General features: G+C 38.9%; 1 protein-coding gene across 1 annotated transcript; it reads right to left on the bottom strand.

The window, feature by feature from the left end:
- Positions 1–17: 17 nt before the first annotated feature.
- Positions 18–21,592, bottom strand: LIPM (lipase family member M). The gene is made up of 9 exons (XM_061162119.1): positions 21,446–21,592; positions 12,938–13,055; positions 8,945–9,143; positions 7,849–7,958; positions 6,578–6,714; positions 6,306–6,452; positions 4,677–4,748; positions 3,200–3,271; positions 18–628 (listed from the first exon to the last, which is right to left on the bottom strand). Exons 1-9 carry the CDS (start codon positions 21,590–21,592, stop codon positions 359–361), a joined length of 1,272 nt encoding a protein of 423 aa, XP_061018102.1. The 3' UTR covers positions 18–358.
- Positions 21,593–25,048: the final 3,456 nt, after the last annotated feature.

The following is a 25,048-nucleotide window of genomic DNA, read 5'->3' as shown; positions in this document are numbered from 1 at the left end:
AAAATATGGCTCATAGACAACAATAAATGTTTTAAGGAAGTTTATTTGAATGACGTAAAGAATGACTAGATAATTTTTGGCTGTCAGCTAAAACCTACCTTTTAAGATGGAAGAATACACAATAGTACATGAAAACTGTATTCACCCAATGAGTAGTTCAATTAATTGAAAAAATTAAATGTCAGTTTTAGCCTCAAATGCAAAAAGTCTAAAGGAATGAATACAATCTTAACCCTAATCTCGGCCCTCCCTTTTCCTAATATGGTGGGTTTCCAGTGCTGAAAATCTTTGATATCTTTCACTCATGGCCCCATCATTCATGAGGTTTTTTTCCTAAGACTAGTCAGTATCAGATGCTTCACAAGCTTACATTGATAGTTCCCCGGGAAAGGCTGGTATCTTCCTGTTTCATCAGATGTATGATTTCATTGTACATACGGTGAGGCGCATCCAGACCCCAGATGAAATCCACGTGGGCCCATTCAGGAATGTTCTTATGGTAGATGAGGGTGGTCACCTCAGAGAGCAGTGTTCTCACATCATCCGGATTTGAAAGCCAGTCCTGACCCCCAGTCCACATCGCTGTAGGGACTGTCATATCTCTAACTCTGTACCTTATAGGAGTTGGCTAGAGAAAAGAAATAGTTTTTAACTGTATAACATTTGGACTTCCAAACTCATCATTTACTTTTCTGATAAACACAGTCAATGTGCTCTGTGTTGTGATGAAAGGGGCATGGGCACTGGACCCATACAAAACTGCATTAAGAGTTTCTACTCCAGCCCCTGCTTAACCTCATTTAACCTCGGTTTCTTCATCTGCAAAATGTGGATGATGCCTGAAATAACTTACCAAGTTAAATGGGAAAACATCTCAATTGCCTAGCACCATTGGCATTGCATGTTCAATTCTTTCCCTTTCTATTAGTAAATATTTAATATATAAATTGCCTTTAAAAGATAATACTCCTGTCTTTTTCAAAGATAATTTCACATTTCATGAGGTCAGATTGAAGAGATTCTACAGAGAAAGGCAAGAGGATGGAACCTACTGAGAAGGACTTGGGTGTTCACAGGGGTTTTCTGTCCTCTGTCTCCAGAAACATGGGGAAGCCAATGGCACTGAAACTTAGGGAGTTTGAACCTAGAAGTGGTAAGAATTAGATCCCTGCTCTAGTCACCCATCGCCCAGAGAAAGGATATCTAGGATTCCTAGTTCTTGAGATCTTCTCTTATTCAAACAGAAATACCAGATCAGTTTGGTTGGCTGAGAGCCCTTGATGTTAATAAACACCAAGAACTTTCAACAGAAATGTCCAGGCCCACTTCTCACTCAGAAAATCCACCCTGGATCCAGGACTCCAATCCTGGGAGTCTTCATTTCTCTTTGTGGCTTTTAAGAATTTGAAGGTATAGCATCTGATACTGTGAGTTATAATAAGACATATGTGTATGGTCTTCATTCACGTTTGTAGTCAGATCCACTTTTATATAGTAACTAGATGTGAAAGGTTGGAATAGTCTATGGAACCTATAATATGTTTTTCTCATCTAACAGGTGAAACGATTGAACTGAATATCAGGACTGGCTCTAAGGCTATGTGCTTCTATGATATCTTTTTGTCATAATACCTTTTGGTATGTGTGTTTTTCTTTCCATGACATTTTCCGTCACCTATTTTGCATGCTTCACTTTCTAACTCATGACCTTAAATATTGATTAATTAAATCTATCTTGGAACTGGTATGCTTTCTCTGAAGATATACTTTAGGAAACAAGAAAGATCTAAAAATATATAGCTGAAACTTGTGATTGAGAGTTTGCTCTTCGGGGGCATTGCAACGGTCTCTCCAGTTTCCTAGACTCTTACATTTAGACTGTTGTAGAAAAGTGGACGCTAAGTATGATGTGAGACTCTCAAAGATTCACCTATGTGTGTATTCTGCTCCCTCCAGCTTTATGTTTGTGTGGTCAATATCTGTTTACATTCATATACAAGCTAACCAATAAACTTCAGAGAAGATTTTATGCTCAGAAAAGTTTGATGCCCATGACTTTTACTTTAAATTTTAGTCCATAGCATCGATTACACACATATTTTCTTGGGTAATATTTTTTCATATTTTTCACTTGCAGATTACAGATTCATCAAAAGTGCAACCAGGCAGAACTCTTAAAGTTTACCTCATCCAATAATTTTTATTTTAAAGAGAAACAGATTGAGGCCTGAAGAATCAAAACCGTCTAGCCATCATTACACAACTTTGTAGGGCAGAGGCACAACTAATGCAGTAATTCTCACTTGTTATTAATACTCTTTTTACTGTACCATGAACCAGCCTCACTCCTGCCATCTTCATTTTTTTTTCTGTTGTCATTGTTGTTTTTAAATCTTGAAAGATCCTTCTAGCAGCCACCAGACCACACCCTTCCCTTCACTGTCTACCCAATCTTGCTCCTAAGAGGCCCAGTGTCTTGTTCACAGAGGCAGCATCATCAGAATAGTTCTCCTACTGCATTATAACAGTTTGTTTTAACCTCTGAAAGTCTCTTGTCAAAGCTTTGAACTTTCTCATTCTTAAATGAAGTTGAACCAGAACTAATTACTTTTTACTTGAATTCTTTTTTTAAGAATTTATTTTATGCCATGCACATAATTGACTGACAATGTTGTGTTAATTTCTGCTGTACCACAAAATGATTCAGATGTATATTCTTTTTCATTTTCTTTTCCATTATATTCACAGGATATTGAATAGAGTTCTCTGTGCTATACAGTAGGACACTGTTGTTTATCTATCCTATATATAATAGTTTGCATTTGCTAATCCCAAACTTCGAGTCAATGCCTCTCCTAACCCCTCTGCCCTGGCAACCACAAGTCTGTTGTTCTCTTTGTCTGTAAGTCTGCTTCGTAGATAAGTTCATTTGTGTCATATTTTAGATGCCACATATAAGGGATAACATATGGTATTTTCCTTTCTTTTTCTGACATACTTCACTTAGTATGATAATCTCTGGGTCCATCCATATTGTTGCAAATGGCATTATTTAATTCTTTTTTATGGCTGAGTGGTATTCTATTCTACTTGATTTCTTGTACTTTATTCCCATTTCTAGAATAAACTGCCAGTATAACTTTTCTCTCATGCATTTCAAAAGGATATATTTTCAGCAGTTGGTATTTGATTTTCTTACCTGATTGCCTTTCTCCAGATTTTTGGTCTCACTGCCCCAGTCAAATGCCCGGAGTTCCCCAGAATTCATAGCCTAAAAGGAAAAGAAAATTTAGATGGCATTCAAATGTGTTAAGGGATAAAGGTGGGAGGAGGGGTGAAAACATGCTGCCAAGTCTGCAGTTATGAGGGAAGCAGAGAACAAAGCCTGAAGCTACTTTCCATTCAACTTCAGGATAGTCTTTAGGAGAGTGTAAAGACAAGAATAAGGTCCTTCAGGAAGAAAAATGTGCTATAGAAATACTTGACCACCATTTTATACAACCCCAGAAAGTGTATCCCCATTGTAGTCTATGTAGGCAGATATCCTGTACAAACCTACAGTGGGAGAGTAGCCCCTACAGTTGTGCAATGTAGTGATTCTGGAAGAAGATGACCAACATTTAATCCAGGTTAGAATTCTTCTTTGATTTTGATGATAAAATGCCTCCCCCTACTCTCCTCTCTCTCTATCTCTTTCTCTCTTGCTCTTACACACATCTACTAAAATATAACAATGACCTTTGAAGAACAATTTGACTAGGTTCTAAATTAGAAAAGTGGACAGGACCAATATTTATGATTTATTAATGTCATCATCACTATTACAACTTTTTGTTGAGTTAAAAAGTCACCCATTTTTAAAAACAAAGTAGTATTTTTAGTATATACGTATATACATTAGTCGCTCAGTCATGTCTGACTCTTTTGCAGCCCCATGGACTTTAGAGCCCACGAGGCTCCTCTTCCATGGAATTCTCCAGGCAAGAATACTGGAGTGGGTGGCCATTCCTTCTCCAAGGGTATTTTTAATAGGTGAGAGTCTGAGGTTAGTGAGGTTCTAACTCTCTGGCCTATGTGCATTTTTATTCCCACAGCCGATTGGGGTCACTCTATAGTATCATCTATAATGAGCAATATTAGTTTTGTTGCTTCTTCACATGTGAAAGAATAATTAGCAGTCACATTGTTCCTTGAACCAATGCCGAACAAACTCACCACTGTGCCTAGAACTAGTTCCTGTGACTGTTAATCAGGACATTCCTTCCTTGCCTGCAGGTGAAATCTGCAGCACAAAGGACTTCTGTGGAAACCTCTTTGGGGAATTAGACCTGCATTTGCATTTTTATTTCTACTTGATTATGTTGTCCTGCTGGAAAAGCCTATCTCCAGTCTCATCTTTGAGGTGTCTAGAGACTGAAAATGTCTCACCTGAACCATCTGAATTCACACTTGCAGAAGTCTACTAAAGATGTCCTAGGGCCAATCCTTTCCTCCCACATCCTGAAAAGCTTCAGTATTCTAGATCAAACTCACAGTTGAAATAGTGTTGACAGAATCTCGTGTCATCTTGTAATAAAGGTGAAACAACTCCTGGACTCTCCGAAGAGCATTCTTTGACTTTTCCAGATAAACTGCACAAACACCTTAAACAAAGACTACAAATTCAGCATCCTTACCTGACTCCAGTGCAGGATATTTTGCACAGATGTTCCTGAAGGAGTATGAGCGACGTAGACATTTGCTCGGCTCTGTGACAAAGCATGAGTAGTTTGTGGGACATACATGGAAAAACTCACAAGATTTGTACCTTGTTAAGATCAAATCTTCAGGGTGTCAAACTCAGAAATGGTAACATCATCAGTCTCAGCATTTATGCATGAAATAGGAAACTACACATGCACATAATTTAAAAAATGACCCTAAACATATCGCAAGCACCTATATATTTCATCTGAGAAAAGTTCTCATTAGACATCTGACTTTATCTTTTAAAAAGCTTTCCTAAAGTAATTAAGGATAAAGACTCAAGAACTGAGACTGCATTCAAATCTCACTTCTGCTGTTTAATTTTTAGGAGAAATTGAGAGTATAGCTTAATCCACTAAATGGCAGGTTATTAATCTGAAAAGTGGGAATATTGATAATACCCATCTCATAAGGTTGTTATAGGGAATAATAGCCTGGCATACAATAAAATGCTTATCAAATGATAGCTCTTCATCATATCTTTGATTTAAAAAAAAACCGCAAAAAATCTTCAGGAATTAAAAACATGTTCCTCCTGCTGTTGACAGATAGCCTTCCGCTGTCTGGTGTCCTTGGGGAACTGTCCCCTCTGCAGAGAGCTGCACTGCCCAATGCCTCCCCATGACTGGTGCTGTCTGCATTAAATGATTATTTGATGTGGGGGTTATAAAGACCCAGCCCTCTCATGCTAACTTGGGATAATTCTCAAGGGTCATCCCATCTTCACAGATCCCTAGAGGGTCAACTGAGGTTCGTACTGAGGCTACATCTCAGCTGGACTTTTTTGATCTACCAAACCCTGTTGCCTTCCCTTTTCTAGGTGTTATTCCAAGGCCATAACCCAAATCATTTTGCACACGAATCTCCATCTCAGAGTACGCTTCCTGGGGAACCCACTGTCATACTCACCAAACAGTAGCCACGCCTTGTGTGTGCTAAGTTGCTTCAGTTGTGTCTGACTCTTTGCAATCCTATGGACCATAAACTGCCAGGCTCCTCTGTTTATGGGATTCTCCAAGCATGAATACTGGAGTAGGTTGCCATGCCCTCCTCCAGGGGATCTTCCCAACCCTTGGACCAAACCTGTGTATCTTACATCTCCTGCATTGTCTGGCAAGTTCTTTACCACTAACACCACTTGGGAAACCCTGGGAAGCTATGTCTTAGCCAAACTGAAACTCCCAGGCAGCCTATCACAGCACTTAAACTACAAACCGGAAAGTCTGAGTAAAAAGAAGAAGTGGGTGATGCACAGCAGTTTTCTTTTGACTTATGGTTCTAATCACATATTTTTGCAGATTTAATTCACTATAGTAAAGCTGCTTTCAGACCTCTTCAATCTTGAATCTATGGAGTTAAAGTGTAGTCATGTTGTTATGTTAAACTTGACTTAGCCCATGTTAAAGTATTTTCTGCATAGTACTATGATTTGAAGAAAACTGAGTTTCTTGGAGCATCACTTCTCTGTCTTCCCTGGCATTAGCTCACTCTCAAGGAGAGGGAATAACAACTGTTTGCTTTGTTCTGGGACACTGAGAATTGACTAGGCTGCCACTTACCATGTTCATATTGTTTGCATTAAATCCTCCCAGGAGTAACATGAAGTTGCTACAAATCTGATCCATAATCACCTGGCCACAAAGGTAAATAACAAACTGTCTGAGAAATCGGGTCTGGTAGAGAAATTCTCTTTTGCCAAACAATCCCTGTAAAAACACGAAATAGTTATTATAGTCGAAAAGAAGTGTCTCTAATGTAAAAGTGTATCTCCTAGCCAATGGGCTGGAAAACTCTTGTGCATAGACAAGGAATTTTCTGAGGAGTCACATACCTTGATCATCATATCTGGCAGCAGCAAAAATTTGGTCCCAGGGCTTTTTGCATATTTAATAGTAGCTATGGGTGCTAAAGCAAAATACATTTTTATTTTCTGAGCCAGCTCTGGCATGGTGGAAAATGCAATAAAGCCTGCAAAAAAGAAATATGTCAACATGGATATTGAATATCCTAGAGCAAATTAAATGCTTATTTTACTTCTACCAAGACGTTTCATTAATATTTTGTTGTTTAGTAGCTAAGTAATTATGTGTGTTCTAACTCTTTTGAGAAGTTATAAGGTCCTCGACAGGCAAAAACAACAGCAGCAACCACATCTCTGAGCTTCCTTTGACGTTTTGGATACTTGCTGCCCATTACTAGGTTCTCAGTGAATTATTAAATTATTGAATCCAATTATGGATTTTGAGAAAATACGTGTATTGAGAGGTAACTATATGTTAGACACTATGCAGGAGACTTTCATGGATCTTACTTAATTTTCAGATGTTTGTGAGGTATCTTTTTTTTAGTAAATCTTTATAGTGAGAGACATCAAGGATGAAAGACATTTTCTTGTTTATTGATAAAAACCACGTTCTCTAATATAATGGGTATTGAGATAACAGAGTTTTGCGATTTTCTGGATCTCTAACTTTTCTGGAACCCAAATTGGAACACAGTAGTTCAGCTGGGAAAGAATCCAACTTCAATGCAGGAGACCCCGGTTCGATTCCTGGGTCGGGAAGATCTGCTGGAGAAGGGAACAGCTACCCACGCCAATATTCTGGTCTGGAGAATTCCATGGATTGTATAGTCCATGGGGTTGCAAAGAGTCTGACATGACTGAGCGACTTTCACACACACTAGTAGAGAAATTGTCCAGTGAACTGGATTCCAGTTCTTATTAGTGCCCATAGACGAGGAATGGGATACTGGTAAAGTCAGTCTGTGCCTCAGTTTCCATACTTATAAAATAGAGACTAATACCCCAGATTGCAAAGGGACAATCTTTCTCGAGCCTTTGGGAGGAAAATACTATCATAGACAGCCAGGGCATGGCCATTATATTTGAAATACTATATGTCTATTTCAAAAGCGCCTGCATACTCTCTGTCTAAGCTGATATTTGCATGTTGTGGGGCAGGAGGGTGGGCAGGGAGAAATCAGAATCTCATGGCCCTGAAGAAGCCAGATCTGAGAGAAGTCTGTGATGCCTGGCCTGGCTGTGCTCATATACGGTCACATTTCTCCTGAATATACAAACCTGATTTTTTTGGAACTTACCCATGGTGGTGCCCTGTGAATAGCCAACATAATAAATCTTTTTTTGGCCTGTTTTCTGCAAAATAAAGTTTATGACTGCAGGAAGGTCAAACCTAGCCATCTCATCATAGCTACAAGGGGAAAAGACAAAGTTATATGAAAAATTATAACCACAAACAAACAAAAGCAGCCCCCCCGGGTTTACAAACACCCTTGAGTTGTCAGTCCCATCCATCAGCTTGTTACTGTGCTGCTCATAATACTCAGGATGGACTTGTTTCAAACCCATGATGCATGGGTGCCTCTGGGATCATGGGCTGTTAGCAAATTGTTGTTTTCTGTAGATATTATCATAGAGAAATAACCGTCTTAATCAACATTTAGTGAGCAAAAGCTCCACCTCCTGAGGGAGGTGTCCTCGTTATTCGCCTAGCAGAATAGCATAGGGCCAACCAGATTGTTTTTTTTTGGCCATGCCAGGCGACCTGCAGGATCTTAGTTCCCCACCAGGGATTAAACCCATACTGCCTTCAGTGGAAGCATGAAGTCTGAACAACTGGACTGCCAGGGAATTCCCATCCAGATTCTTTATATGAAATGTATTAAAGATGCTGCAGGGTCCCTTCTCTGGTGAAACGGATAAAGAGCAAGTTGAATATCAATAGATCATTCAAATAAAAACATTAAAAACAACTTTTGTAAGAGTGTGAGAGATCTATTAACCAAGTTGATGGCCCCTAAAGCTTATTCATTCCCCTTATATCTTTAACACTGCCTGTCCTCATCTTCTTCTGGGGGCCGGAGTCATCACTTAGGGAAGAGTCAGTCCCAGGATATCCATCTACAAGGAAATGGACCTACATTTCTCCCATTCCAGGCTCCATCATCTGACACTAACCATCATTCTTATCCCACTGGCCACAACAACCTTCTACTTGAGGAACTCAATTTACTGCCCCCAGAGAATCACTAGTCAACTATGACAATTGGGGGACATAGTGTTGGGATATTGATGGGCCAACCAAAGTAAATTATCCTAATACCAGGAGCTCTAATTCTTTACTCAGTTCTCCCAAAGACATCCATGTCCATCTCCACTCTCAAGATTTACATATACCTGAAAGCCCAGAACTCATCTTGGTCTATGGAGAGGGTCTTGTGCTTCCGAGACCAAGTGTTTCCTCTGCTGTTCCCCAGCCACACGTCAAAACCAGCATCTGCCAGAATGAAGCCCAGGCTGTTGTTGGGCAGGTTGGAAATCCAGTTGCTGGCATCTCCCAGCAGGCCATGCTGCAGTAACACCACAGGTCTGGGACCTACAGAGAAGTGAATTTCAACAGTGTGTAATGTTCTGCACTTGTCTTATCCCTAATGTATTTGAAGGCTTAAAGTTAGACAGACCTGTGTTCAAACCTCGATTCAGCTGCTTGCTAACTTGATTACCTTGGCCAGTTACTCAACCTTTCTGTGCCATGATTTCCTCATGAAAAAAATAGTATTTTTGTTATGATTAAGTAAAATAGTGCACAAGAAGCAGATGGCAGAATGTCTGACACAGAGAAAGAATCAATAACATTTGCTTTCTATTGTTGCTTTTGTGTAGTTACCATTATCATTAGACTTGTCTGGGGTCAGAGGATATTGGAAGTGCCCCAGGAAGAATGTATAGTATAATGATTAATTTAATTATATATAATTATAACTATCACATATAAATAAGAAAATAATGTTATAATATTTAAGTATGCTATATTATAAAATTATATATAAATATATGTGTATATTAATATTTTAATATCAATAATGTACACTATGGGCTGTAAAGAGTCAGACACGACTTAGTGACTGAGCAATAAAGTTAATATATAATTTAAAATTAGGATTATACAGTATATATAATTATTGACATACTATTAACATACACACATATATGAATATATACACAAATATATTTAATATATTATATATGTACTATATTAATAATATATAACATACACTTGTGTAATTATAAATATATAATCTTTATACACACACATACACATATATATATATACACACACATATCATACACTTAATGGCTTAATTGTTATAGGTCTTTCATATCAAGAGGACTGGCAAGCCAACTTGAAGGAATTTCAACTGTTAAACATGTGAAAGTTTTAACATCAAAATAAATAATGATGACATAAATTATATACCATTGAATAAATTAAAAATGTATGAGTTAACATTGACACCAACAAAAAATAAACAAGTAATTATGGGAGGAAAAAACTCTTAGTAGCAGCATGTGTGTGAAAGTGTCATTCATTTATGTCTGACCTTTGTGACTCTATGGACTGTAGGCTGCCAGGCTCATCTGTCCATGGAATACTCCAGGCAAGAATACTGGAGAGGGTCGCCATTCCTTTCTCCAGGGGATCTTCCTGACCCAGGGATCGAACCCAGGCTTCCTGCATTGCAGGCAGACTCTTTACTGTGTGAGCCACCAGGGGATATGGAAACTTGGATGGTGTTATAAATTCATCCACGGATACTAAAATTAATGGGTAAAAGTTTGAAGAGATATAGGATATTTACATATCCTGAAAATATCTCCTCACAAATTATTTATGAATTCCAGAGTGAAGAATATGAACTTTATTGTGGAAAAACAGCAGACACTGCCTTAGCAAAGTGATCATTGCTAAATATTGCCAAAATGGAAATGCCTGACCTCTTAAAAGATAGTAAACTGAGTCCACATCGGTGAACTGAGTCCATACTCAGTCCATACTCAGAGCCTCCATATAAGACAAAGGCCTTTCTATAGCAAACTCATTCAGCATCTGGGCAATCTTCATGAATGCCATTTGGCTCATTTTATCCTTCTGGAGAGAGAACTCGAGGGCTGCTACTGCAAGGCCAGGATAAACGAACTCAGAGTTATTTTAGGCTTTCATTTATGGCTGGTCCTTGAGTTCATCCTCTTAACCCTCAAGGAGATGACCTCAACATGAGGTGATCAAATCAAGGAGAATCAGTGCTCCTCTTTGGAACCCTAAGGACGTTTCCCATGGTTGGGGCCAGCTTGGTCCTCCTTAGCAGTACGCTTTGTACTTATGGTTCACCTAGTGAATGAATTGGCTTACAAATGATTTATTTAATTTCAAATATTCCCTTGAGTCAAGGGCTTTCATTTAAATTATAGCTAGCAGGTGAGTGTGTAAGGGCTGCTCAAAGATCTATCGTTTCTGAAGATGGCCCAGACTATTTTACCTCTCGATGTAAATATTTGAAGCTAACAACGATTACTTGAGAAAATAAAATTTTAAAAAGACTTTTGTCACAAACTTATAGACATCTTTCAGTTGTTTGCAGTATGAATTTTATCGGCCCTCTTTTTGAAGAGATGGTGAGAAATCCTTTTCCATCATTGCTGGGAGATACCTTCCTTGAAGAGGCTAATGGGAACTGCAGGAACAACATCAGCCACTAGAGGGGAGTATTCTGCACCCGATAGCTCAGTTGGTAAAGAATCCGCCTGCAACGCGGGAGACCTGGCTTCGATCTCTGGGTTGGGAAGACCCCCTGGAGAAGGAAACGGCCGCCCACTCCAGTGTTCTGGCCTGAAGAATTCCATGAACTGTGTAGTCCACGGAATCGCAAAGAGTCGGACATGACTGAGCGACTTTCACTTTCACTTTCATCTTGAACTCCAATTGCCTGGGCAATGAGGGGACAGTCTAAATAAACAGTATTTAAGAAAACAAACTTCATGGATGAATAGGTGCTGCAGATAACCCTCTAAGCTTATGAAAGGCCACAGTCTCCTGCTTGCTTGGAAGAACTGTGGCTAGCTTTCCCTCTAGGATTTGTGGGGCTCAGTGAAAAAGTTCTATCTCCAGGCTATTCATTTATCTACAAAAAATTCATTCATTCATTCCACATATATTTGGTACCTGCCATGTGCTTGGCACTATTTTAGGCACTGGTTATACCCTTGAACAAAGCTGATAAAGTTTCTTGCTGAGTTTACATCCTGGTTGGGAGAGACAGTTAATAAATGAGAAAATATCTATCATATCAATGGTGTTAAGGGCTATAAGGAAAAGTAATCAGGATAAAGGGCCAGATCTCCATAGCTGGCAAGGGTTTGTTATTTTGAACAGACTGGTTAGGGAAGTACATGGCAGAAGACCTGAAAGAGAGGCCAGAGCAAACTGCATGGATATCTGATGAAACAGTGGTACTCCTGATGGATAATGTAGTTGCTGCTGTAAACATAGATCTAGCCTTTTAAAAGGAATAGAGCCAAATGTAGCTGAAGGATGGATATACTTTAGTTAGTAATGAAGGTGAATTTCTTAAAAGCCAACAGTGACTGAAAATCATAAAAAAAAAGGGATTGTAAGAGCTATGGAGACATGTACCAAAATCTTAAAATATACATATAGTCCTCAATTCTTTAAAAGACTTTAGTGAAAATCTGAACATCTTAAATATTTACAGGATATTTATAAGACTATCTGGATGGGGAATATAATGTGCAGGGGTGGATATCAGATGCTATGTGGGAGTTTATATTCTTTGTGAGCAAGGTTTGCAGTGATCTATTTAAGAGATTATCGGTGGATATTCTAGAATATCTACATAGGAGGGATTGGGGGAATGAATTAATTACTAGAAGGGATCAAAAAATAAACTTTTCTTGAAGGTGTTTTTTGAAAAGCAAATGCTGTGTTCAGAGACCTCCTTGGTGGTCCAGTGGTTAAGAATTCCCCTTCCAGTGCAGTGGATGTGGTTTCAATTCCTGGTCAGGGAACTAAGATCCCATATTCTGAGGGGCAACTAAACCTGTGTGCTGCAAGTAGAGAAAGCTTGTATGCTCAGCACAGCCCCCAAAACAAAAACAAAAACAAAAACCAACCATACCCCACTGTTTATTAGAGATAATTGGGAGTGGGGCAGTGGTGATGAGAATTAAGAAGGAGTTGAAGCCACATTTTGGCTGGAGTAATGGGCCCAGTCTCTACCAAAAACCCAGGTTTCTTTCTACATACTCAAATCACAAGGAATTCTTTACTGTAGGGAAGACTGCCATGTTGGGATAATATAGGGGAAATCATACTTGTCTTCTTAAGTTGCACGAGGCCTTGAGGAATCCTGTTAACAGAAAGGATATATCCATCTTCTGTTAAGACTTCATACTCCTCACAAGGATAACCTTTATGTTGGATGATTTCACTCTATGGAAAAAGCAAAAAAAAATTTTTGTTTTAGTTCGGTTCTGTATGATTGTGTTCTCAATGATTATAAAGTAAAAAGTAGATTTCTTGAGCACAGAAGAGATAGACAAGAAATTCCTTGCTTCTCACTAGCTAATTATGTTATTGTTTTTTTTTTAATGTAAACCCTCTCCAGTTCTCATTTTCTTTATCTTTAATGTGGAAATTGAACTAGAAGGATAGTTTTAAAAGTGTAGCCCTGAGCCAAGAGCATAGCATCGTTTGGACACTTGGTAGAAACACAGAATGATCAGTTTCCACTCACACCTATTGAATTGGAAACTCTGAGGATAGGGTCCAGCAATTTGGGTCTTAACAAGTCTCTTAGGAAATTCTGATGCACTCTAACATTTGAGAACCACTGGACAAGATAATTTATTCCAAAACCTGAGCATACGTCAGAAACATTCAGGGCACTTAAATATTCCTGACCTGTCAGGAAGCATTTAACAGGAGGCTTGCTGTGTGCTGTTTTGGATCTGTCAGGATACCTTTGGCCCTTATTAATTCCTGAATATTCAGGAATTAAGAGGAGAGGCATGCCTTTCCCGGGGCTGAGGAATCCGGGCATTTCCTTTGTTAGTTTCTCATTATGGTGATAAGTATCCTCTTCTCTCTTTAATAGGGATCGCCTTGTGTTTTGTAAGTCTGGAATTTTAATCTTTATTTTTGCTGAGAATAACTACCTTATAAGACAGTATGTATGCCCACACCATGTTGATTAAAACACCTTTGCTCCATCAGAGCTTTGGTCCCCATGTCTGTCTGTCTTTCTTTCTTTCTTTCTCTTTCTGGCTGATTCCCTGGAGCGTGAAAGCCAGCTATATAACCCAGGGAATATTAGCCTCTTTCCTTCTTTCACTTTCTCATCGTTGACTCTGGACCACCAGGTTCTGGTCCATTAAAGGACCAACAAGTGGTGCCCAGAAACAGGGACTCTGGTACACGTGGATTCGGACGGAGTGACCCCAGAGGGCCTAGTGAGCCTGGTAAGTACTAAGACATGGGTCAATCGGATGGAAAGCCCCCTCACTTTTCTACTTTACTTTATCACTTATTTAAAGTTCAGGGATTTTTGGTTTCACGCCAGTAAACAGAGGCTTGCCCTCAGACAGTGGTTGAATGTAACCCTTGGTTCCCTGATGAAGGTAGTTTTGATTTAGAAATTTGGCATCAGGTCAAAGAGAATGTTGAACGAGCCATCAGACAAGGAAAAAATATTCTGGTAGGTTTTTGGCCCTTATGGGCTCTCACCGAAGCTGTGATTCTACCATTCCAAGGTAATTCTAGCCCTCCTGATATTTGGCAACAGGCAGAACACTTATTGCATGAATATGAATTAGACGATGAAGCCTTACAAAAGGCCCAGTTAGAATAACATAAGATATTTCAGAATTTTCCTATTAATCTTGCCCCAGTTGCTCCAAGTGCTCCTCCCCTGCCAGCGGGCACAAATCCCAAAGTCTCTAGAAATTGCTATTTCCCATACCGTACTTGAAAAAAAAAAAAAGAAAGAAAGAAAGAAAGAAAAAAGCTAAAAGACAACTAAAAAAATCACTTGCTTATGAAAATGCAAATCAAATATGTCAAAGGCTATAGTTCCAATTCATGAGACAGTGACTATTTTTGATTATCTGAAGGCTTGTCACCATATAAGATCAGAAACTCAAAAGATGTAAATGCTAGCTGAAACAATGGTTGCTGCCTTAAGGGAAAAAAAAAAAAATGAAGGTTGCTTTATATGTGGAGATAAAAACCACTTAAAAAGGGACTGTCTTAAGAAAGCTAATAAAAAAACCTCCAAAAATCTGCCCTCACTGCCGTAGAGAAATGCATTGGGCCAAAGAGTGTAAATCAAATTTGATATTGAAGGGAAACCTATTCTGGAAAACTCCAAGCAGGAGACCCCCCAGGTCCCCTTCAACAAAAACCAGGGGCAAATTCCATCTTTTCCCTCAAACCCTCAACATCCAGCAGTGCTGATGTCAATATACCAGCCCTAACTGACTTTCTCCTTTACCCTCAAGTAGTCCCCTCTAGAATACCTACTGGACTTTTTGGGCCCCTGCCCCCACAAACCTTCGGTCTTTTAAGCAGCCGATCTAGTTTGACTTAACAGGCAGGAAGGCCAGAGGTCTCCAAATGGAGAAAATAGGCTGCAAGTGTCAGACATTTTTATCTCTCTTAAGTGGCAGGAGGAAACAAACTAGCGATATTTCTTCTTTTTTTCCTTCTCTATACAAATTTAAAAGGAGCCCAGGTGGGATGCATGAGACAAGTGCTCTGGCCTGGTGCACTGGGAAGACCCAGAGGAATCGGGTGGAGAGGGAGGTGGGAGGGGGGATCGGGATGGGGAATACGTGTAAATCTATGGCTGATTCATATCAATGTATGACAAAACCCACAAAAATAAATAAATAAATAAAGGAAAAAAAAATAAAAATAAAAGGAGGTTTCTCTTAAAATACTGTGTTGCCATAATGACACCTGGTTTCACTTAAAGTTAACTACTCTCAAACCCTGAGTTAAGCAGTGCATTTTTCTTATGGAAATGTTTGTCTTAAGCTATGTTAATGAACTATGTATTTGCCCTAGATTCTTTCTTCAAGTTGATTCTGCCTAAGACTCAGAACCGACTTGACAAACCAGTATGTTTTACTCATGCAAATTTTCTCTTAAGCTATGTTAATGAAACTGTATTTGCTTGGAAACCTGCCTTTCTTCGATTCATGTCAATCATTTTGTGCCCCGGGACAACTCACCTGGTGCCAAGGTTATCTCAAAATGCATATTGTGGGCGAGGGGCCTGGTGCTATTGTCTTCAGTGTTGAGACATTCCTTTTCTCTAATTAGCAGACTGCTGATAGTTATATGACATCTGGCTAAAGACTAGCAGGGGGGCACTCTTTCTGCCCCTTTCTGATGCCTATGTCAGAAGCTTTCTCTATCTCCTTTATACTTTAATAAAACTTTATTACATATAAATCTCAATTTGAGAACACATTACGAACTTCTACGGATTTCCAGTTAGCTTTTCTAAAATATTTTGGAGAAATATCATTTCATTATCCTTCTGGTAAGCTGTGTAATTTCTTCAAAAACACTGAATTTATTATTTCTCACATTTCTTTTATATAGATGGGACTAAAAATGCCAAAGCTTCATTCTGATCTCTTAAACAATATAGAGTCTTTTACACTAAATTCCATTCTGCTCAACAAAATGAATTATATGCTCTTATTCAAGTTATTTGCCTACATCCTTACCCCATTAATATAGTCTCTGATTCTATATATTCAGTTTTTGTATTAAAAAATATAGAAACCTCCACCATAAACTCCTAGTTCTATTAAAACAGACAGTAGCCCTGCCTATATTTCTAGACACTTTAAACAGTTTTTACAATCTTTTTCTATTAAGCATATTACAGGTATTCCTTATAATCCACAGACACAAGACATAGTCGAATGAACACATCACACACTAAAGTTACAAATAAAAAATTAAAGAAGGGGGAATACACAGGTACACTACTGTCTTCCTTATCTAAAGCAGACTTTACTAGATTCCAACATAAAATATTTTCTAAAACTATAATTATTGTTAATACAGCTTTATTTGTTTTAAATTTTAAAAACCTACCACAGGGAAATATTTTAACAAGAGCAGAAAGACATTTTGAGGAATTGAAGGACACTTCTCTTCCTCTGCCCATTTGGTGCCAAGATGGGTTCAATAATCAATAGAAATCTGGGAAATTAATCTTACAGGGAAAGGGATATGCTTGTATTTCCCCAGATGGATCCAACAAACTTTTTCCTCAGAAAATTCGACCCAAGGGGGCCCCCGACATTCAAAATGGAGATGAAACAACAAGAACCTCAGGAGGAAGAAATTCTGGTATGGGCCATGGCGACTCTAAAGATCTCCAGAAAGTGCCTCCCTTGGCGACATCAACCCTATGATCTCCCCACTAGGGGACAAATAAAAACCCTTATTAATCAAGTTAAAAATCTGATTTCTCAACAGGGAATGCCTCAGAGTCCTGAAAACCTTCTTATTGCTATGCTCTGTTGGCCTGTGTGACCCTCGCTGGAGCCGGATTAACTAACTTACTCACCCACCCCCCCTTTATTACAGGTCATAAAATGGATGGAGAAAAGACCGATTGTATCAACCAATGACTCCACCCATATGCCCCCTCCCTGGAACCCTCACACCCTGGGGAAGAGGGAAAACTAATTAACATTTCTTTAGGTCTTCCATTGTGCCTGGGCCCAGGAAAATTATGCATAAACGTTGGCCGACAAACTTGGGCTTTTGTCTTGCCTCCAAAAGAAGACTTTCAGACATTGCTGCCCTTTTTCTGTCTGTGAACCATGTTTAGTACTGAAACTTTAGGGAAAGAGTTAGGGAAAGAACAAAAACCATTTTGTAAAAGGTTACTAACACTATGTTGAAACATTACCATGACAAAGGAATTCTTGGCTGGCTTGACGGTGGAATGGCATCCCCCCCCCCTCCTCGAATTGTGCTCAATAAACAAATTGGGCCTAAACAATGGGACATCGGGAAATTTGCTGCCAGCACCGAAGAACTTGAAACTTGGACTAGACATTTCACAGAGACCAGTCGTGGTCATAGTAACTATTTCTTTCGCTATAATCAGTCATATTTTATACAGGCCTGTGTCCCACTTCTTTTTGTTATGGCCATAGGAAATTTACAATTTAATAAGACTTTACATTCTGTAACTTGTATTAATTGCCAATTTGTGTTACTCTTGTTCAATTCAATCATAGTACCTACAACTGGGAATAAATCAAATTTCGTTTACATGATAATGCCTCTCTGAATATACAGTTACTGCAAAAGAAAATCTTTGAAACTTTTTCTAAATGTCTGCCCTCTTCCACTAATTTGGAAACTTTAGCTGAACAAATTATCTGGGCTAGACCCACGAGGATGGTTTTTTAAAGTATTACCCACAGAATCGGGTCTGGAACTGTAACTTTGGTGATTGTCTTGATAATTGTATTTGTTGTTTATCATCGCCTTTCTATAAGGTTGATTAATACTAACCAAACTCATTTGGTCAGGACCTTTTTTTCCTTTTTTTAACAAATATAATAAGATAGGAGGAATTGTCAGGAAGCATTTAACAGGAGGCTTGCTGTGTGCTGTTTTGGATCTGTCAGGATACCTTTGGCCCTTATTAATTCCTGAATATTCAGGAATTAAGAGGAGAGGCACGCCTTTCCCAGGGCTGAGGAATCCAGGCATTTCCTTTGTTAGTTTCTCATTATGGTGATAAATGCCTTCTTCTCTCTTTAATAGGGATCGCCTTGTGCTTTGTAAGTCTGGAATTTTAATCTTTATCTTTACTGAGAATAACTGCCTTGTAAGACAGTATGTATGCCCACACCATGTTGATTAAAACACCTTTGCTCCATCAGAGCTTTGGTCCCCATGTCTGTCTGTCTGTCTTTCTTTCTCTCTCTATTTTTGGCTGATTCCCTGGAGCATGAAAGCTGGCTACATAACCCAGGGAATATTAGCCTCTTTCCTTCTTTCACTTTCTCATCATTGACTCCGGACCACCAGGTTCTAGTCCATTAAAGGACCAACACTGACCCACTTCAGGTTAGGAATCAGGTAATTCCAATGCGTTTGTAGAATATAAAGCTGCCAAGTCTCCTAAGTATCCTGTTTCTGCCCATTGTCATTACTTAGAGAAGGAGGGATTTATTCCTATTAGCTGCTGGTTTTAAAGGAACAGGAGAGGAGAAAGCCAGGTGCAAAGTGGCCAGTGTAGTATAAAGGATAAAAGGGCATAGTAGTTAAGAGAAACGCTGTGGGGTCCCACCGCTTGAGTTTTAAAATCCTGACACTTGCACTAATACATAAACTGTGTGATCTTAGGAAATTTAGTTAATCTGTCCCTATTGCTCAGTTTATTTGTTCATAAATTAGGTACATCAATAGTTTATTCAGGCTTCCCAGGTGCCTCAGTGGTGAAGAATCTGCCTGCAATGCAGGAGACGCAGGAGATGCAGATTTGATCCCTGAGTCAGGAAGATATCCCCTGGTGAAGGAAATGGCAACCCACTCCATTTTCTTGCTGGGACAATCCCATGGACAGAGGAGCCTGGAAGGCTATGGCCTGTGGGATCTCAAAGAGTCAAACACAACTGAGCACCCACACATGCATGTGCAATAGTTTGTATTCTCTGGGATTATTGCTAAGAATGTAAAAAGATAATTCACATATGACACCAACAAGATTGACTGGTACATAGTAGGGACTTAACGAGCATTAGCTACTATTGCAATTAAAAATCACCTCTACCCCTTCAAGTAACTCCTATTCATCTTTCAGAATTCAGGTTAAGAAATCTTTCTTCAGAAAAAGTTCTTAAATTCTCTATTTTATATTTTATTTTTTGATTTCACTGCTCTTGTGGTTAGTAACTGAGTGTCTGTCTTCTCTGCTGGACTGTTAACTCCATGAACTCAGGGCTTTGATATGCTTAGATCTCTCTGTAACTTTGGTGCTTAGCCCAGTATTGAGGCCTAACAGGTGCTCAATTAACACTAGCTGGAAGAATACTTGAGTGAGTCAAGTTGTATACCAAAATATAGGATAAATTTTATCCATATGAATTAGTTGTGTGTATATGCTCAGACACTTAGTCATGTCTGATTATTTACAACCCCAAGAACTGTAGCCTGCCAGGCTCCTCTGTCCACGACAGCTTCCAGGCAAGAACTCTGGAGTGGGTAGCCATTTCCTTCTCCAGGGGATCTTTCCAATACAGGAGTTGAACCCATGTTACTGGGTCTCCTGCGGCAGGCATATTCTTTACCACTGAGCCAGATCCTTAGGAGACATCCTTCTGGCCCTTAGAAGTTCCCATACAGATTCTTCTGGGTTGTTGAGTGAAGAGAATCTCTTTAGTTGTAGATATAGCCAGTCTCTCTGGGCCTCAACCACTGGGTGTGCCCAGCACCTACACAAAGCTCGGGCTTCAGGAGCCCTAAGACTAAAATCCATTAAATTGGACTCTGCATGGAGAATTGTACATGGAGAGGCAAAGTAAGATAGAAAATTCTTATAATCTCCCATATAAATTAAATGAAGTAGAATAGAAGTGCTTCCGAGTACTAATTTATATGGCTTCCCTGATGGCTCAGTGGTAAAGAATCCACCTGCAATGTAGGAAAGGAGAGTTTGATCCCTCAGTGGGGAAGATCCCCTGGAGAAGGAAATGGCAACCCATTTCCAGTATTTGCATGTGTGTAGATTCAGAATATTTTGATAGCCTATTTAGAGTTTTAGAATTCATTCAAGGAAGTTTCTGTAAAAAGCTTCTTAAATCTGTATTAAGATATATTAATTCTATGATAAAGCTATGGAGCATGAACATTACTGCTCCATAAGAGAATCACCTTACTCAGCGGGAGGCAGCCTCTTCTTCCCTGGGAGGATTTGTTGCAGAGTGGTTACAATTATGAGTTGTGTGTTCGGGCAGGTCTGGATTTGAATTCTAGTTCTACCACCTACCAAGGATATGGCCTGATTTGAGTTGCTTAACTTCTTCATCTCAGTTCTTGGATTGGAAAAATGAGGATGGTCATATCTATAGCATAGGACAGTGAAGATGAAATAATATCTTTTCAGCTTTCATCACAATGTCTGCTGTGGGATAAGCATTACTATACCATGAATGTTATTAAAATTCAGCTAAGAATGTGAGCAAAAGCCAAAAAAATATTCTGGGGATGCCTAGAGAGGTCACATCATTCATGAATTTTACTGACAGGAAGACCTCTTTAGCATTCATAAGGGTCCTTTTACTGCCAGTTAAAGAGTTACCAGTTCAAACTAGAATTAAATAGATTAGAATGGCACAAACTGTTACTAAAAAGGGCTGTCCTGAGAGTAAGAAAGGAGGTCTAACATCTTTTTAATATTGGAAAAAGAAGAGGAATATAATTAGCACAGATGATATAGAAATAATCATAGCTCTGAGCTTGACCCAAGACACTGCAATGATTTAACTGTTCATAGGATGAACCTAAGAATTCAAGAGAAAGTTAAACTGCGTTTGAAGCTCAAAGGGATTTAATTATTTGCTTGAATTTACTGAAACTGTTTGAGGTGAACCCATATCCACTCACACCCAGCTTAATGTTCTTTTCAGGACAATATGTTAATTTACAACTATGCTCTACTAGCAAAAATCACCACCACATATAAATATGATATATAGTGCAGATAATACACAGTTGTAAGCAATAAGCATGTAAGGTACTTCCTTTCCCCCAAAATATGGAAAATCCCAACTTACAATATTCATGAATGCTTCTGGGTCCACAGTGATAGTTGGCATATGTCCTGAATTCACATTCCTCTGGAACAAATGCGCCACCAGGATCAGAAGCCACATCTCGTTTCTGTATGAAACAATCCATTTTTTTGACAAGATTTTTGGCATGGTCCAACATCTGCATTTATCTCTTCCTGGTAATATAACAAATGATGCTAAAATCAGAAGAACCTCTAGGTTTAAAAACTCTTTCACATGTTTGCCAGCTATAATTTCTTCTCCAAATTCCAAAGCATATAAATAAGCTTGGTTGATAGGAACGAAAGAACATGAAGTAGAATAGAAACATCATCCAGAATGTCCCAATACCATCTGGCTCCTCCCATTCCATCACACGAATTGGTGTGTAGAAAGAACTTTCTCTGATGCAACCTGCAATTAAGTGCATTTGATGCAACCCATAAAAATCTCTGTTCACCATCAGGTAATATGAACCTTGTTGTGCTTAGCCACTCAGTTGTGTCTGACTCTTTTTGACCCCAAGGACTGTAGCCCACCACTCCTCTGTCCACGGAGATTCTCCAGGCAAGAATACTGGAGTGGGCTGTCATGCCCTCCTCCCAGGGATCTTCCCAAACCAGGGATCAAACCCAGGTCTCCTGCATTGCAGGCAGATTCTTTACCACTGAGCCATCAGGGAAGCCCAAAATGAACACAGGAAGGAAGCATCATTTTCTTTTTACCTAGTTCTTTAAAAAAAAATTTTTATTGGAATAAAGTTGATTTATAGTGTTGTGTTAGTTTCAGATGTACAGCAAAATGGATCTGTTATACATATACATATATCCCCTCTTTTTTAGATTTTTCCCTCCATATTGGTCATTACAGAGTATTGAGTAGAATTCCCTGTGTTATACAGTAGGCCCTTATTAGTTATCTATTTTATATTTATGTATAGTAATGTGTATACATTAATACCAATATTCCAATTTCTCTCCCTTTACCCCTTTGTAACCATAAGTTTATTTTCTGCATCTGTCTTTCTGTTTCATAGATAAGACAAGTATATGATATCACTTATATGTGGAAACTGAAAAAAAAGTACAAATGAACTTTTTCTTATGTATCTTACCTTTCTTTTGTTAAGTAGAAAGATATGAAGTCTGCAGAAAACTTTATAACCCTTAGAGTCACATTCTAGGACTTTAGTGATCACTGTCCTTTGGTTGAAGGTCAATGTAGTGATAAGCATTTTTACTTAAAATGTGGAAAAATTTTTAGGATATTTTCTATTTTCAGTGATGGGTAAAAACATTGATTGAAAGACTGAATCCTCCATGTTTAGATCATTTCTAGCTAGCTCAACTAAATAGATGACAAGTTTTATTTGGGGTTGTAATCACTAGTTAATAGCTGAGAGATTAATTTGATGGACACCTGTTAATTAAATCATCTGCAATAACTAAAGTGAGTTGCAGGCTAGTTATTTTCATGAACTGAATGTCTTAGTTTAATCAACTGTTTGAGCAATGCCTTGGCCGACTAATATTTAAGCAAATCAGAATAGTCTTACTGTCATTATAAGTAAAGAATGTGTTAGAATTTAAGAAAAAATACTGTTTAAAGTAAAATATTTCTCTGCTTTTACATCAAATCTTCAGAACTGAGGTACCAGCAGCCACACAAAATGAGAGACTTTTGGAATGTGGTTGGTGAAGCAACTAAAGCTGAAACAGGAATGGTGAGTCTGTGAGTAAATACCCACCCATACTTTCAACCTCACCCACCCTGGGCTGCATGGCATAGACATGAAAAAGTGAGCTTGCAGCTCTTATCTGTACCAATCTCAACATCTCCACCACTAAAGAGCTGATGTGTGCTAAGAGTATGCTTTGACCTATTTTAAGAGAGCCAATAGATTATAAAACTGGAAACAGTGAGAGACTTCACTTTTTTAGGCTCCAAAATCACTGCAGATGGTGATTGCAGCTATGAAATTAAATTTTCAGCCATTAAATTTCCTTGAAAGGAAAGTTATGACAAACCTAGATAGCATATTAAAAAGCAGAGACACTACTTTGCCAGCAAAGGTCCATCTAGTCAAAGCTATGGTTTTTCCAGTAGTCATGTATGGATGTGAAAGTTGGACTATAAAGAAAGCTGAGCACTGAAGAATTGATGCTTTTGAACTGTGGTGTTGGAGAAGACTCTCGAGAGTCCCTTGGACTGCAAGGAGATCCAACCAGTCCATCTTAAAGATCAGACCTGGGTGTTCATTGGAAGGACTGACACTGAAGCTGAAACGCCAATACTTTGGCTACCTGATGTGAAGAGCTGACTCATTCGAAAAGACCGTGATGCTGGGAAAAATTGAGAGCAGGAGTAGAAGGGGATGACAGAGGATGAGATGGTTGGATAGCATCAACGACTCAACAGACGTGAGTTTGCGTAAACTCCGGGAGTTGGTGATGGGCAGGGAGGCCTGGCGTGCTGTGGTCCGTGGGGTTGCAGAGTCAGACACGGCTGAGCGACTGAACTGAACTGAAGAGAGCGGAGAGTAGGTGCCCAGCGCCGCAGAGCCCAAGTCCTCAGTGCCCACTGAGCTCACGCTGAAGTTATGCAGAATAAAATTTTGGAAAAGAACTTGGGTTCCCACTGTCGACACTTTAGGATTTTAAAATGTCATTCAGCCAGATATATACACACTGTGTGCATGCTAAGTCACTTCAGTTGTGTCTGACTCTGTGACCTTATGGACTACAGACCACCAGGCTCCTCTGTCCACGATATTCTCCAGGCAAGAATCCTGGAGTGGGTAACCATGCCCTCCTCTGGGGATCTCCCCATCCCAAGGATTGAACTCCTGTCTCCTGCACTGCAAATGGATTTTTTTTTTTTTTTTACCACTGAGCTACTGGGGAAGCCCCATATACACACAACTATATATAAAATAGGTAAACAGCAAGGACCTACTGTATAGCACAGAATGCTATCTTCACTATCTTGTAATTATCTATAATGGAAAAGAATCTGGAAAAGAATCGAAAAATCTGAATCCACTTTGTTGAATGTCCATTTGAACAGTCCACTTTGCTGTACACTTGAAAATAACACAACACAGTAAACTAATTTTTAAAGAGTAATACAGTCAGAAGGAAACAGACTCTCATTCAGCCCTGTCATTTTCATTTGGGAGAATATGCTAAAAAGCCTTGCCCAACATTACCTAGCTAGACTGTGGCAAGGTCAGAAATAAAATTTAGAAATAAAATCCATCATTGAGGATTATTAATATATGGGGAAAAAATGTAGCATTTCAATGTTCCCCACTGAAGGACAAAATTGCATCTACTATCAAAAGCAATTATATCAAACTCTATGAATTGTCTCTTTAAAAGTTCTCTCTAGTTTTAAAACTCAAAATGACTCTCAATAACTTTAAAACTCAAAATGACTCTCATTATAAATTTGGGACGTATCTTCCATTGTTCCAATATATTCAGATAAGATCAACTCTCACATAATATACATGTGAATACTGTATAGACTTATAAATGAAAGAATTGATACCAAAAACTGATTCGTTTTGGGAAGAAAACCCTATGTTTTTGGTAGTGGGACCAC

The sequence above is a fragment of the Dama dama genome, chromosome 15 (assembly GCF_033118175.1).
Source record: "Dama dama isolate Ldn47 chromosome 15, ASM3311817v1, whole genome shotgun sequence".
NCBI classification, from domain to species: domain Eukaryota; kingdom Metazoa; phylum Chordata; class Mammalia; order Artiodactyla; family Cervidae; genus Dama; species Dama dama.
This window is presented reverse-complemented; position numbering and strand designations above follow the sequence as displayed.